At 53.6% G+C, this 16,176-nt stretch overlaps 3 protein-coding genes across 3 annotated transcripts; all 3 read right to left on the reverse strand.

Moving 5' to 3' along the window:
* Positions 1 to 394: 394 nt before the first annotated feature.
* Positions 395 to 2,698, reverse strand: UHO2_00656 (uncharacterized protein; the record flags this gene model as incomplete). The annotated part of the gene is made up of 1 exon (XM_041557276.1): positions 395 to 2,698. The coding sequence occupies one exon, from the start codon at positions 2,696 to 2,698 to the stop codon at positions 395 to 397; it is 2,304 nt and encodes a 767-aa protein (XP_041413210.1).
* A 789-nt stretch (positions 2,699 to 3,487) lies between these two features.
* Positions 3,488 to 8,509, reverse strand: UHO2_00657 (uncharacterized protein; the record flags this gene model as incomplete). The annotated part of the gene is made up of 2 exons (XM_041557277.1): positions 3,488 to 8,008; positions 8,186 to 8,509. 2 exons carry the CDS (start codon positions 8,507 to 8,509, stop codon positions 3,488 to 3,490), a joined length of 4,845 nt encoding a protein of 1,614 aa, XP_041413211.1.
* Positions 8,510 to 12,375: 3,866 nt separating this feature from the next.
* UHO2_00658 (putative splicing factor 3B subunit 3) lies at positions 12,376 to 16,041 on the reverse strand (the record flags this gene model as incomplete). The annotated part of the gene is made up of 1 exon (XM_041557278.1): positions 12,376 to 16,041. The coding sequence occupies one exon, from the start codon at positions 16,039 to 16,041 to the stop codon at positions 12,376 to 12,378; it is 3,666 nt and encodes a 1,221-aa protein (XP_041413212.1).
* Positions 16,042 to 16,176: the final 135 nt, after the last annotated feature.

Raw genomic sequence — 16,176 nt, forward strand, 5'->3', positions numbered from 1 at the left:
TGAAGATGTGATGCGTAGGAATGCTCAAGATGCAGCTGCGAGAGTAGAAGAGGTGGAACGTGAAAGATACAGTAGTATGAGTTGTGGACGAAGAAAGAAAGGCAAAGCCAGGGGAAATCGTTGGGAGATATACTTATACCTCATTCTACCCTCGACGAGACGAGCACTCAGCCTCACCATCATCAAACAGAACGGAAAGACAACGCTTTGTTCCTTCCGCTTCTGATACTCACAGCGACATGATGACAATGTTCCAGCTCAAAGCCTTTATTTTCAATGCTCAACCGCAACCCGGATGGACCTAGCCTGCACAAAGGCAATGCATCGGGAGCACCAAATCTATCGATGTTGCGGAGAACGACAAAATGACTTAATTGATTGGGGCAAGGAGAGACTAGTCGATGCCAACAGCCCACACTTCCAGACCAAAACATTCGAATCTCCCTTCTCCATCCTTCCTCCCCTCGCCTCTCCTCTTCCCATCGCACAAGACCTCGTTATCGAAAGCGGGACAACAGCTACTAACACCCTTCTCCAGGGCACCATCTAGCCATAAGCCGAACTTGCCCTCGCCTCCTCCTACACTCAGAAATGTAGACTCTGAAAGAACCATGTAATCGTTCCTGCCCGTCCATTTGTATCTCTCCACCCTACCCTCCTCGTTCTCACTGGTAGAGGAGGTGGTCTTCCAAAGGAAACATTCCCCCGAGCCATAGTAATGCTGCTGAGGCCTCAGCTTTTCATTCACGAATGCACCAAAAACGTGATCCTTCTCGTCCTTGATTGCGATCACCAACCCAGCATCGCTTATGCTACTTAGACCTCCACCGACGTGCATCTTGCCGTTCGATCGCGTACCCAATGCTTCCTGCGTTTCTCTTGATGCACCTCTCAACCAGCCCTCCGCCTCACCACTCTCCTCTCCACCACCCGGAGTACTGCCGGAAACAACCCTCTTCATCGGATCTAACCCCGCACTTACCTGATGGTACAATGTCTGCAATGAAATCCCATGCTGATCCAGCGAATATAGCAAACTCCACCTTTTCCCCAACTGCAATCTCGGCGGAAGGAGAGCTTGCAATTGAGCAGCATGAGAGTCTTCAATAACTGTTTCGGTCTCGGCACGACGCTTAGACAGTGTTACTGGAATAGATCGCTTTTGCTTTTCATCGTCGAGTGTCCAATGCCCAGTATTCCATTGGCGGGTTGAAGAGGTGTCGAAGCCAGGTGCACCGGAGATGGGGGCTGTGGAAGAATGCATTGGTCCTCGACGAAGAGTCCCGCTCGAGCTGATGGAAGGAGGGTGGGAGCCGAGGGAAGCAGTACTGGAAGAAGCGAACAGATCTCGTGCGCGTAGAGGTGCTGAAGGGTTGTGAGAAGGTGCTGCTGCGCCCGAAGAGAAGCCTGATGATGATGCGGAGGAAGAGCCAAAGGGAGTGGTCTGACTGTAGGCAGAGGCGTGCGGGAATGTTTGGTTGTTCCTACGACCGGTACTTGAGGATCGACGACCTTGGTCATCACCGTTGGGATGGGTGGAAAGTGCATCACTAGCAATCAGCAGACCTCCACCAGGTTTGGTGTCAACTGCACCAACCCCTGGAGGAGCTTTGGCCTCCTCGGCTTCTTCCGCCGGCACGATGAAGTCGCTTGCACTCGGCAGATGGCTTACGATTTCGCTTTGGATCCCACGCAGTGTTGTCCATGTCTTTCTCAGACTGCCGGTCCAACTTGATGGTGAGGCTGGGGAGAAAGCTCCTCCCGATCTTGACCCTGTATTACGCCTCTGCTCACCACCTCCGCCACCGCTGATTGGCTTGGGTTGCGCCGAGAGCCCAAAATACGAGTTCGACGAGGAGGTGGCTAGTGGACTTGTGCTTGCATCGTGCATGCTTTCCAACTGATCCGGCTCAAGCACTAACGGACTTGCCCTCCCTAGCGCTGTCTGAGGCGATCGCTCGAAGCGAGAGAAGAAGTCATCATCTGCCAGACTTGGAGTCCCCTTTTGCTGCTGATGCTGTTTCTTCTTCTCCTCAAGCTTCTTTTCGACACCACGAAGATCGATGATTGGCGGAGAAGGCGCTCGATTCGGGTTGGTAGCCACTTCGAAGGCGTCAAAGAAGGCGTCATCGGCAGGATTGACAGTAATTGGTGCTGTAGGCTTGGAATCTGTCGATATTCCAGCAGCAGCAGCTTGTGACGGCGTCTGTTGTTGATTTGGAAGAGTATGTGCTGCTAGAAAGGTGTTCCAATCGGCCCATTCTGACGATGTTCCTCTGCCGCTGATCTTGCGCTTAGCTACTGGTTTGCTGTTTGACATAGGCGTTGAGTGTAATGACGACGTCGACGCTGATGCTGGTTGATCAAGGTGGTGCTTCGGAAAATGCGTTTCGACAGGCGAGAAGTTTGAGACCATGTCTGCTTCTGTCCATTCGTCGGCATCTTCATTTTCCGTGTTCTGTGGTTGCGGCTGTGATGTTGAGTCGGAGCATGCCTGTGTTGGTGACGACACAGCTACTGAAGAGGACGTCGCTTCGTTATCGAATGTTTCTGACAACCCTGGATCGAAGCTGGAAGGGAAAGCGGAGGAAGAATCGACGAAGGACCCAAACCCATCGAATTCGGCCCGTGCGTGACCGGGGGGTTTGCTGACCGAACCTCCCCCTCGCCGACGCAGGGACGACTGGGGTGAGACCATCCTAGCAGCAGCTATGTTGGTTGGGTATTATCACAAATGCATGCTCCAAAGGTGTGGGGGTGGACCGGCGAAAAGGAGATGCTGCTTACGGTGTAGAACTGGGTTGCTGGCGCTGCCGGCGGTTCAGATTGGCATGTGAGAGAGACGTGGGTTAGCCGCTACGACCGAATGTACCAGGTCGTGCGTGCGGCAGGGTATTGATAGGCGGTTGAGATGGTGTCTGCAGCGAGTGGCAGAACTGACGGTCCAAGTATAGGAATGGTCAGGGTTCAAGTGTTGGATGTGAGCTTTGTGTGGAGAGCGAAACCTTCTCAACCCTTGAACGGCTCAGTAATCAAAGAGCTTTCCGTTGCCGAAATTCGCGCAATTGCACATCACAGCAACACACACACACACACACACACACACGCTGTGGACGGTGTGCTGGGAAAAAATGAAAGTGCCACGCAGCCTTGAAATCGGTCTGTGCGCGTCACTCTGCATTGAGCTCTTTTTTCCCACCCCGCCATCATCCTTCCCACAACTTCCCAAGCTGCGAGCCATCCTCGCTCTCAATGACATGGAGCACAAATCAAAAAAGCTGGGAGCTGGGTTGGGAATGCCAATGACAAGTAGTATTACAGATAAGCACGGTAACGATGGTTCGAGAAGAAGTGACTAAAAAGACAGTATCAAAGGGACGGTGGGGCAGCGATGATGTGATATCGCGCAATGAGTGGGGTTCGAAAACGAAGGTGTTGTGTGATTGAGCGTGAGTGCCGGCACTGTTCAAGCAAGAAAGGGTGTGCATCACTGATAGAAATGAAGATCGAAAGCAGTCTTCCAGGCCACTGCCTCTTCCGGCGAGCTTGCTGCAAGGTAAAGAATCTCAGAACGGTCGACAATGCGCAAGTTGACACCGCCGAGGATCTCGACTGGTCGGATGAGCTTGAGCATCGATCGAAGCAGGACGGGCGCGTTGGGATCTTTAGTCCTGGTCTGTTCAGCACAGAGCACAGCAACGTCACTGCAGAGAATCAAAGCCATGCTCTGATCTTCGGTCACTTGCTGCAAGTGGTCTGCCGAGAGCACGTGGCCTTGACCGGGAATGCTGAGTGGTGATAAAGCACCAGTGCTGTCTCGCTGCTGAGCAGCACCGACGGAACCGCTTCGGTTAGAGCGAACAAAGCCAGCGATACGGCGAACAGTTCGCTTCAACTGTAGAGGTCCATCCTTGAGCAATCGACGATGAGGCTGGACCAGCGCCCCTTCAATGGGTCCACGGATGCGGTACTGCCATGCGAGAAGACGTCGATCTTGCTCTGATTGACGCTTGCTTTCGTTGACTTTTGATGCGATCTGTGTCACATGCTCCAGGGCTGTAGCCAAAGCGTCGCCATCGGAAAGGCGAGTAGTGTCGGTGCTCTTGACAAGATCTTCGAGGAGCAAACGGTATCGAGGGATCCTCTGCACGGGTAGAAGCAGGTAGCTCTCGACGTTGAGCTGGGTGTGTCTTGGGTGCGTGCGGCAGCGCTTCATGAAGGTCTTGATCTTCTTACGCTGCGAAGGGGAAAGACTGCTGCCATCGCCACCAAACATGCCAGAACCGGCATTGCCACCCATCGAGCCGCCGCTTATCCCGTTCGCGTACATGGCTGCAGCGGCACCTTGCTGTACAGACATAGCGCCGAACGCTTGGAGAGCACTGTAGCCAGATGTACCACGAAGCGAGAGACCACCGCCGTTGCCTGCGGAAGAAGGCGCCAGCCATGCACTGATGCGGTTCTGGGCAGAATCGCAGTTGTTGATGTAGCTCGTGTACATCTTGAAGAAGGCTGCGTGGGTCGAGAATACCGAGGCGACTTTCTCAGCGACTGCTGCTGTCTCTTCGGGTGCCATCTCGGACGGTACTTCCTGGTTATGGCCCAGAACAGGGCTGGCCATTGCCACAAGCGACGGCAAGAACACAGTACGATGGAACTGCAACAATGCTTCAACGTTGCCAAAGACGGCACGGTGCTCGCTAGGAGGAATGACGGGAACACCACTGTTGCCATCGGCAGGAGCCATAGCCGGCTTGACATAGATATCGACCAACTCGCCAAGACCCTTGACGTAAGTGCGCTCAGTCGAGACAATCTCGGCAATGATACGGAATCGTCGCACCGAGTTGTCCTTGTTGCATCGAGCTGTGCTAAGACGAGCTGGCTCCGAAGAGGTAGTGCCTTCCGAGATGGAGCTGGCAGCTGTGCTAGCGACGTACTCTCCACCCGAGTCGCGCGACTTGGTGGAAGGGTTGCTCGATTCAGCTTGGTGCATGCTGGGCGAGCGAGAGTGACTGCTGCCACCTGCTTCACGGAGGTGCACGAGAGTGCTCTTGCTGGGTCCGACGAAGCTAGCTGCTTCAGTGCGTGCGGCAGTGAGGTCGTCAAGATCGCGCAAGTAATGCATCAAGCCACGCAGACGGTTGCGATGCCTGGCGAGACTCTCTTCATCCATCTCTTGTGATTGGGCAGATGTCTCCACCTGCTTGCCCTGGCCTAGCGCTTGCGGGGTGGCGTCAGGAGCAGTGGTGAAGACAGGTAGAAAACTGCGTCGGCGTGCCTTCTTCGCCTCCGCGTCCAGCGAGATGGGCTGGAGTAGCATGCCGGTCTCAGAAGGAGTGACTGTTTCCGAGGGAGGGTCAAGCGGTGTCATTGGAGCACGGCGCTCGTCGATGGCAGCTGCGAGATTGAGCGAGGAGAAGGCAGCCGAAGGTGAAAGCGGCTCTGACTGCGACGGAGTCATGAAGGAAGCCTTTCCAGTCTTGCAGACAGAGTTGGATCTCGCAGCACTACCAGACGAGCGCAGTGACTTGCGCGAAGCCTTTGGCGACGAGAAGCGGCTCTCACTGGGACTAGTGGTCGAGTCGTGGAAAGCCGAAGCGAGCTTGTGGCTCGAAGCCTTGCGACCGATCTTCTTGAGGAAGCCACCCCACTTGCCTCCACCGGTGGCATGTGGGTCTGCTTCATCCGCATACGAAAGCCTGGTGACTCGATCCTCGTATCCAGTGGTGGATCGCGAGTGAAGCTCAGCTGGGCTGACGTAGCCACTGTCGTCGCTCTGAAAGTCAGGTGTCGAGACGGGTGTAGTCTGCATGCCGAAGTTGCTATTGAGCATGGTCTGCAGATCGTTGGCACTGCGCATGCGAGACATCACGGGACGCGCCTGAGTCTGGCCCAGATCAGCCTCAGTGACGCTGCGTAGTCCAGTGTGCATGGCGAAAGCATCGCGAGCCTGCGCTTGCTGTGCCTGCTGGGCTTGTTGAGATAGTAGAGGAGCAACAATGTCCTGCCAAGGTCCACGGAAATGGTTGCCCTCGACAAAGAGATTGCTGAGCTTGGACATGCGGTGGAGCCAGCTAGGCAAGAAGACAAGCTGATTGTTGCGGAGGCTGAGACGCTGCAGCTCCTGGAGCTGGATCAAGCTGGACGGAAGATGGCTCAATCCAATGCTGTCTGCCGATAACGTGCGCAAGGCACGAAGGTTGAGGGTCCAGTCCGGGAGCTGACCAACGGCGTTGCCCGAGATGTCGAGCTCTTCAAGTGCGATGCACGCGCCAATGGTGTCGGGCAGTTGCTGAAGGCCACATTTGGAAAGGTCGAGGACGAGCAGGTTGGTGGCCAGTGGTAGAACGCGGTCAAGCACTTCGAGAAGGCCTTCTGTCTGGTTGTCACCAAGCAAAAGGTGGGTAGTGTTGGGACCAGTCTCGGCCTCAATCTGTGCCAAGGTGAGATCGCGGCCTTGGACAATGGCAGCACTGCCCTCCTCTGCGGTCTTGACAGCCCTCGACTCGTCGCCATCCGTCTCGGCGCTCTCGTCAAAGTCGTATAGACCTTCCTCCCATCGCATCCTGCTGGTGTATGTGCCGACGATGTGGTTGAATTCGCCATTTTGCAAGAAGCTGTTGATTGAGACATCCGAAACCCTTCGACTTCTCGAAGCTGCTGAGGTGGTGCGCAAGGAGGCTTCTCGGACAGAGCTGGAGGGTGACTGGCGACCCGGCTCAGCCGACGGAGGCTGCTGTACTGCGACGACGGAATTGCTGAGATCGTCGAGGGTGGGGATGCGATCCAATGTAGGACGCATGGGTCTTTTAGCTGGCGGAGTACGCTGTGAGCCTTCCTTGGCCAAAGCAGCAGGAGATTCTCGCAATGAGGTGATGGAAGGCGACTGACGCAAAGAGCTGGTACGTGGAGGGCTCTGCAAGGTGCTGATGTCGCTGCCGCCGAGATAGCTTGATGTGGATGGGAAGGCGGTTGTGAAGCGACCCGAGTTAAAAGTAGTAGACGAGATTGAGAGCGAAGGTGAGTGCTTGGCCAGATTGGAGGCGGGACCGTGGTAGTTGGCTGAATCGGACGAGCAGCGGATACGCGAGTCGCGACGCAGGGGAATGGAAGGAGGAGCAGCGGAAGAAGAGGAAGCCAGAGCTACTGCAGCAGCCATCTCTGAGCCTGCAGACGATACAGGCGTGACGTCGCTCAATGCGCGCTGCATTTGGTTGCCTACGTCCAAGCCCAAAGCTCGCAAGTCACCATCAGCTGGAGTAGCAAAAGCGTCGCCAAAAATGTAAGGCTGATGCGGTGAAGACGATCCGACGAGCGGCGAGATGTCAGCGCGTCTTGTCCAGGAAGGGGCGCGGTGGTGAGAGAAAGGACCTTGCAGTGCTTGTACGCTACCAGGAAGCATAGGCGAAGGCAAGACCGGAGCAAAACTGGATCTGCGACTGGCGAGATCGTGTTCAAGGTCGGAAGTGATGCCAAGGCCGACAGAGCTCTCGTCGAGCTCTTCGGTAGATTCAGCTGGGTCTTGTCCGTCGCTGCCTGGCACGTTGGCGGCGTCTTCTGTTTTGAGACCGTGCTGTGTGCATGCAGGGCTGGTGCCACAGCTCGGCAGACTGCGTTCAGTCCAGATGGATGTATGCGTTGTTGATGCAGAATCGCGGATGGAGTAGTCGGAAGAGAAGTTGGTGTGATGCGAACTGAGTCTTTGACTCGCAGGAGACGTTTGCCCAGCGCTATTCTGCTGAATAAAGGTAGACAGATCGGGCTGCTTTGCGGGCTCGACAGAGCTGACAAGCGGTGGCGTGTTGGGAGCAGTGCTCTTCCACTCCACTGGTAATGACGGGCGAGGTGCGCGACGATTCGAGGCGGAGACAAGTCCGGACGACATGGCAGCGACTTGTTCAGGTCGAAGTGATGTTCGCCGCGAACTTGGCAAGTTGAGGCAAGGCGAGTAGAATGGCTGGACTAGCGAAGACTCCGGCTCGGTAGGCGGAAGAATCGGCGCGTGCTTTGCAGCTGCAGTGTCGGAGAGACGGAATGGCAGAGCATGCGAGGTAGCATTTATAGTAGTTGCGGAAGGAGGAGAAGCTGTCAGCGTCGGATCAAGCGTCGTGGGGCCCCTCAGAGAGGAGACGAGGCAAGAGTGTTGAGAGCACTTACAATCTACCCGGTTGCTCTGTCCAACGTGTGATGTTGCCTGCGTTGATTGAGCAAACAGCAGACGCTCGGGCGAGTCCAGATCGAGATCAAGGAAGGAAGCAGTGTTTCCGCTCGACATGGATCGAGGGTGTTGAGCGAGCAGACAAGCGTCTTGACTCGATTCTGGGGTTGCTGCTGGTTTGTGCTCTGTCCAGCTGCGTTGAATGTTTGGTCGCGGTGGAAGCGCCTTGATTGTGTTGGCACTGTAGGAGAATCGTGGTGGTGGTGGTGGTGGTGGTGGTGGCGGTAGAGACTTTTCGGGGAGCAGAGTGAGGGGATTAGCTTTCGGGGTAAGTTGTGAAGCTAACATGACGATAGTTGGTGGTGTGTCGTGTCGGAGGAGAGCAGGCGCAGTACTGCAACGGATAGGCCGATGAGAAGGTGAAAGCGCAGCAATGCAAGACTAAGGGTTGCTTCTGCGATTGTCTGCTCTAATTTAGCTGCAGCAAGTGCGCATGCAGCAGCGGAACAGAGTGCGCTTCGATGCAATCTTAAAGCGCAGCAGAGGGTCTTTGTTGGCGGAAGGGCCGAGCTCTCGCAGACAGGGGGCCAAAGGCTAATGAATGTTGTAATGCAGCGGCACAGCGGCACAGCGGCACAGCACTGCCAGAGACTAAGTCCGCGAAACGAAATGGCTTTTTGACTAGTGCCAAAGCGCGGAGAGCCGCAGCAATCGGAGGGGCCGAAGTGTGGTTCGTTTCTGCGCAGTTTCTTAGATGATGGTCACGATTGTGATGACTTGAGGGCAGGATCGGTGCGAAGATGCAGCGAGATGAAGCGAGGACCCTTCTTGCTCTCAGGCGGACGTTCCGAAACCTTTTTTTTCTTTTTTTCTTCTTTTTTTTTTTGTGCTTTCCTGAATGAGAGAGTGGGGGAAAAGTCAACCTTGCCGTGAAGACCTGAAGTCGTGAGAAGAACGTCGGAACTGCGAGTGGAGCTAGTTTGATGGAGAGATGAAACCTCTGCTCCTATTCTTCGACGATGTTTGATCACAATCGTGAGTATGGAGGAAACAATGTCGATGAAGTCTCGATGGTGGTGATGAATGAGCTGTTGCAGTGTTGCTGAGACCCTAGCGTCTACGCTGTGGGAAACGAGACTCAATGTGGAAATGACGAGGATCCTGGAGACCGGCTTCAGGCGTTTGCAAGATGAACTAGTCGCGATCAGTCGAGCAAAGATGGACAGATGAGACGGATCGAATTGAAGGTGGGAGAGCTGCAGGTTCGATGGGAGTGGCGATGGGTTCAAAGTCGATGTTGCGTGTTGAGAATGTGATGTCAAAACTTTTCTCGTCGTCGTCGAAGAGGTAAGGCCTGAAGGATAAGGTTGTAAGCTGGACTTTGGGAACAGATAGGTATTGAGTGAGGATGATCCGAAAAGTTCAAGTATGGTGAGCCTCGTGAGCAATCAAGCCAAGTGCAGCCTGCAGTTGAATGATGATCGGAGCTGCTCAAAGAGGAGGGTGCATGTGATTCTATGGCATTTTCGCAGAGATTCAGATCAGACACGCCAAACGTGTCTGCCCCGCGCTTAACCCCCAGAGCGGGCAGGACCCCATGCCCAGGGCCTCATGATAATCATATGCAATGCTACATCGAAGTTAAAGGAGTCCTACGGATAGCCTTAATAAGCATATTGAAAGTTCCGTTGTGGTCACGATCTGCCGAGTAGAGGCAGGTTGGGCAACGGAATTGTTTACTTGCACCTAGTCTTTGGTTGAGATTGCCACACTGAGAGCAGGTCTTTGATGTATATGCTTCTGGTTGTATAAGAAGCACTGTTGGCCGCCAACGTATGCAGCAAACTGACACAAAGGGAACATCACGATTGGGTTTCAAGAAGAAGAGCAAGACGAAGAGCAAGAAAGGGGTCCAGCTTGGCACAAACGTCCTTAACCGAGCTGCACGGCTGTTGCACCAAGAAATCACACCAATCTTTCAAATCTTCGCAGCAGCAACAGCACAGCGGCACTATCAGAGAGAGGACCCCAAAAATGGAAGCGCAAATCCGAGACCCTTTTTTCTTGCTTCTTCTTCTTCTCGACTTGGCCCCGATCTTCCTTTTTTTTTCTTCTTTTATCTTCTTTTTTTTTTTTTTTTTTTTTTTTTTTTTTTTTTTTTTTTTTTTTTTGTGACGTGGCAGACAGACATGCTACTGAGTCACAAAGCAGGTTGGGATCCTTGCATTGACAATCAGGTTCGCGGAGTGGGAAAGAAGGACGATGAAAGAGCAAGAAAAGTGATAGCACATACCATAGCATGCCAAGTCGGCGCTGCGGCGGAATAGGCGCATGACAACAACAACGCCAGAAAGCTCAGTGCGGACCCTGAAGACGGTGCCCTCCTTGCTTCGATTCTAAACTCCTCTTCTCTAGCATCCTCCTCCTTGCTCGCTCTCAATTCTGCTTCCTGCAGCCCCTTCAACATTCATGTGCCTTTCGTGAAGAGAAGGATCTGACTTTCAAGTCACATCAAGCTCGGCAGTCAAGGTTGTCTTCGCAGCTTATTGCGATCCGAGAATCGTGAGACATCGGAAGACTGATGACCGGCAAATCTAAACAGATCTACTCGACAAACGCGTGTGGAAGCCATGGGCCAGAGACGAGTCTGAAACACACACAAAAGCTAGCTTCCGACACGCGTTCACCATATCACGCCGGGTCACTTGCCTGATCGAGCCAACTTCCCTTTCCTTCTGTCGACTGTCGAAGCGACTTTCACTTGCGCATTTCCGAGGAGGCTGGAGGAGAAGGTGTATCAGTCTGCATGTGGCCAACCTTCTTCGAGACGGGATCAGTTGGAAAGGGGGCATGGCTCGAGCGCCTTTACGCTATTCGACATGGCGAGCTCCGACTTTGCCCGATCTCGTTGTCAAGCTGTGATTACCGCGCTTGGTCTTTTGTCGTCTTCTTTGCATTGCAGACAACACTTGATATTATTGGGAAAGGGCGATCAACAAGCAACAACGCACAGAGGGATGAGCAATTTGCTTGCAGAGGGACAACATGTTGATGTTGCCTCCCATCGTTGCACCCCGACGCTCTTCATGATCTTCACGAGCAGCGGCAAAGAGGGGGCTCGGTACAATGCTGTACGCCGCCGCCACTATCGCTCGCTAGCCCCTTGTTGCAATGCCGCAATGATGCAGATCTGATCATTCAATTGCTCCTCTTCGCTTCGCTTAAGCTCAACTCTGATCTTTTGGCTTCCCTTTTCTCCAACCCATCCCTTTCTTCCGCCTTGAATAGGCGGTCGACTTTTTCCGTGTGACGCTCGAAAAAATCAGCGACAAACATTGCAATGCACTTTATCGGATCGGGCAAACAAGGCTGGAGCTCTCCAGCATCATTGAGGACAAGTCCAACTCGAAAGGCGGTCAGGGCTGATTCGAAGCATGCTGTAAGCCGAGGGCTATCAAACTCAGACTGCAGCAACTAGTCTAAAAGAAAGCTGCGAGGAGGCAAAGGCGGAAGCAGTTGGGCATGACCCAGTTGTCCCCGATTCCTGCTATATCGGCTCTGCCTGATCTACGATCAGATCTTCTTTCCCCGATTGCATTCCAGATTGATTTTGCCCGATCCTTCGTCACTTTAGCTTCCTGCTGGATCGTCATCTTTAGCAGTTTTCTGGTTCAAAGAGGGATCTATGCAAGAAGTTTCGCGAGGTTTGCCCGATTTTGCCGATATTGGATTTTAAGTTAACTGCCTCTTTTAGAACCTGCCTTCTTAGTAAAATCACATGACCGCGTGGTCACGTTCACGCTTTAACGCGCCGCCAACTTCGTTCATCGTCGCCACCCGTCATCTCCCACTAGCACATGTCATCGCCCACCAACGGCCCCTATCCCAGCTCATCTCATCCTAGCACACCATGCAGTCATGCGTGGCACCTCGCCTTCACACACTCACAGTAAAGCATATATATTCGTAGCATTGCTGTATCTAGTCCTCATAAAATGCTAACGATTTAGCCGCTCGCTCTATTGCCCCAGCCTGTGGATTACCTCAACATTCTTCAAGCACCGCCAGGCCTCATCGTCCTTTGCAATAGACTCGCAATCACAGAGCAGCACAAACACTTCTGCAGCAACGAGGAATGGTTCTTCCCAGCAATGAGGCATACAAGTACAAATCAGAGCATGCAGGATGTAAGATCTTGATGTGAAGACGGACATTCAGAACCCGGTAGCACCCTCTCTGAGCTGAGCAAGCTTCTTATTGATCTCGCTGGGCTTTCTATCCAATTCCTGGGCGATAGCATTCTGTTTCGCTGGTTGCAACAATCCGAAAGTCTCGCACAGATCTCCATCGATGACACTCTTCACTGGAGCATAGCTACTCCTATATGCCAGATGATCTCTACCCACGAGACTGTTGTTCTCCTGCCTTAGTTGCGTTTGGAGGGTCGAAAGCGTGTCAACATCTTCCTTGCTAACAAAAGGCACTAGTGCTCCGATCGTCCCTGAGATACCTGTGTACATCAACACTTCCCTTCCACCTGGAACCATGACCGTGCGGTTGAGAGACGTAATGATGTCACCCACAAAGTAGTGTGCCAGTAGAGTAGCCTTGTGAGCTGCACCCATGAGAACTGGCTTTTCATGAACAATCGTCATCCCGGTCGGATCCTCGTCGACACTCCTGCTGGTGTCTGCGTCAATACGAAGCACGTACAAGTTGCCGAATTTGTCCGCTGCTGCCACCGTGTCATAGTCGAGCATCGTACAGCGTGTGACAAACTTTGGCATCACATCGTCTGCGAATGTCACAAGGCGATTCTCGAGAGGCTTGTAGGAAGTAAAGACGATGCTTTCTTGCATATCACCCACCACGATGCGCGAGCCTTGAGCGTCGAGGGAAACGATAGCAGTCGGGAAGGATTTGTTCTCGCATTTGCGTAGCAACTTCTTCTTACCGAGATCGTAGATGCGGAGCGCTTTACCGACGCCTGCTAGCAGACGGCCTTGGAAGGGTCGAAGGACGAGGGGGATGTCGTCGATTTCGGTCTTGTGATGCACTTCGAGTTCGCGTCCGCCATTGATGAGTCGGTAGGTGGTGAGATAGGCTTTCTTGAACGAGCGCGGCGAGAGGACGACGTCAACAGCGGAACCGACGACGAGGAAAGACTGCTTTTCAGCACTGGCGAAGGGAACGATGGCGACACTGAAGGCTGCCTCATTATCGTCCAGCTCGATCTTGTGTGTTGTTTGTGATTGTGGGCCGTCGACGACGCGGACGCAACTTGCCCAATTACCTGCCTCTCCCCTTATCAGACCGAACTCTGCTGGTTTCAAATCCAACACGCCTCGTTGATGCGGTTTGAGCTCCTTTTCTAGTGCCTCCACTCTCCTCCTCTGCGCCCCAGGCGACAGCGTACGGCGGTCAGCTTCTACCACATAAAATAAGCCTTGCTCATCTGGGTGGTGTGCGATCTTGCGTGGTGTGTATGACAGCGCCACCGAATCCTGCTTGAGCTTGCTCGCTAGGGATGGAATGGTAAAGATACGAAGCGTGCTACCAACAATACCAATCAGACCTTCAGGACACAGCTCTGCGCTGAACGACCAGGCGTGATCCAACGCATCAAATATGAGCGGTGTGAACTGCAGGCGTGACTGGTACGTAAACGAAAGCCACGTTCGTGTGCTGAGAGCCATTACTGCACTCTGACCATGAACTTTCGTTCGAATGAGTCGCACTGCTTTGCTGCCCAAGAATCGCGTTCTTGTGTCTGTCAATTGTCCTGTCATTGCGTCAAGCACAGTGCGGAGGAGGACACCATTACTGAGCCCAATATTAACAAACGTAGTTGCCTGGTTGCGGTCGACAGTGGCGTCCTTCATTTCGGCCACGCAGATGCTCGATGCTGGTGCCGTCAGAGCTTGGATGGAGATCGAGGCGAGTGTCGAAGCTGGCTCGAGAGAGATGATTCGTACCGTCGAGTCGTCACATCCGGCAGCTAGGTATGGCGTACGTTGGCGACCTTCAGGGCAATCAGCCATACTCATTGTGAGCACGGTCGCACCCGTCGCTTTGCGATCCTGGTATTCGTTCAGCTGCCCATCCATATCCAACTCGAAGTAGACTAGCTCATTGCTGCTTAACGCAACGGCCACTTGGCGCTCGTTAGTGCATATTGCGACAATCGTTGTCTGGACACCATTTGGCAAGCTTGGCGTCGCCCATTCGTTGACCTGCTTATCCACCAAGATGTGTCGAATACCATATGGATGCACTTGCAGAAGAGCATCCTCGCCAAGTTGTTGTACCGCTAAAGTTGGTGACGAGGTGAGGAAGCCGCTGTCGCCGACTTCTTCAATCGTTTCTCCGATGCTCAGAACGAGTGTACCGTTGAGAAAGCTGAGAATGATGTAGCTGTCGTATTCGTCCTGCCGTGTAATCTTTGTTGTCCATACTGCACTAGGCACACCAGGCAAGTCAGAGCTGACAGCTTCTTGTGCTTCAAGACCGTGCCTGAGCATCTTGAAGCTACTCCTCGCGCCTCGACCGCATGCAACAAAGATCTGCGGCGAGTCCGAAGCCAGTGGGTTGAGCGGCTTGGCGTCCAAGATCGGGTCGAGACTTGGCATCTCATCCACCTGGACCAGGTTATCGAGCGATCTTGGTGTGAAGGTGGGTAGTTGTGGCCGCTTCCTGCCAGCTCCATTCTCGTCATAGTCGGTCGAGATGTATTCTGGAAGATCATCGTCATCGCCGAGCTTCTGGAAAGAGTAGAGCAGCTGTGGACCGAACTCGGATGCAACGAAGAGGAAACCCGATCTCAAGATTGCCAAGCCTGATGCGACAGGTACGGTGTCAAAGTACTTGATCTTTAGCGAGCGGATCTCATCGTCCTGATGCTCCATTGTGATCTTGAAAAGGTCCCCGTCTTCTGTTTGCACAAGAAAGAAGAAGGCGTTCTTCATCTTGTGCAGCACACTGGCGACGACTAATGTGCCGCGCCTTTCTGACATCTTTTCGATTGGATTGAGACGTCGTGGAATGGGAACGCGGTGTTCTGGCTGATCTTGATGCTTGTAGGTGATGTAGTCTTCGCTGCAGACCAAGACGCCGCTGGGACCATCCCACTTCTCGAGGTTGTGATTGTAGCCTCCTGGTACCTGGAGAAGCAAGTTGGAACGTGGGTCGACTGGCTCTGACCACTTGCGAACGACATGGTTGAGTCCAAGATCCAGCTCGTAGTATGTGAGTGTCTTTTCCGCCTCATCGTAGGCTCGCCCTGATGGGTCATGGTCGGACTCTGAATAGTCGATCTCGAGACAGGCGAAGAGCGGGTTCTCGAACCCAACATCTACGCCGACGATATGATGAATGATGCCGTTGGGTCGGTGTGCTTCAAGTGGACTCGAGATAGTGAGGTTGGCCTGCGCATCCCTGTTGAGAATGTAGACGAGCTTGGCCTTCTCCATGGCTCCTATCATAGTAGCTCGTCCCTTCGGATCCGTAGCGAGATACTGTCCAGGTACAATCCTACGCGAGCCTGAACGTCCGAATGTCTCCTGGTGCACCTTGTCGAACGAGTTGGTCTGTGGTTGGAACTCGAGGATGACGATCCGTCCAGAATCGGAGCCTACGATGAGGTAGTCTTTGGAGCCGCCAGTGAGTCGAAAGGCAGCTAGGCTGCGGACTACGCCGAATGCATCTTGCGAAAGGACAGTCTCGACTTTGCCGGTTGATGTATCGGGTCGCAACAGCTCAAGCCGGCTGCCCTTGGCTACAACGATCTCTTGCTGTCTTGTGCCTGAGAACTGACCCACGACCGTCGCATTGACGCTGCCAGATGGCTGCAGCGTCAGGTTGTAGAGATGCAAGCCGTCCATGTTGAATGTAGTCGATGATGATGTGGAGCGAGCACCTGAGGTAGAAGGTTCGCTGTCGAACGGAAGCCTCTGCGGTGTTCGGCGCTCGGGTTGACGTGAGCACGTAGCCTTGCTTCTCTGCTAGATCTACAGAGT

Source organism: Ustilago hordei, assembly GCF_900519145.1.
Source record: "Ustilago hordei strain Uho2 genome assembly, contig: UHO2_contig_01, whole genome shotgun sequence".
Classification (NCBI taxonomy): Eukaryota; Fungi; Basidiomycota; class Ustilaginomycetes; order Ustilaginales; family Ustilaginaceae; genus Ustilago; species Ustilago hordei.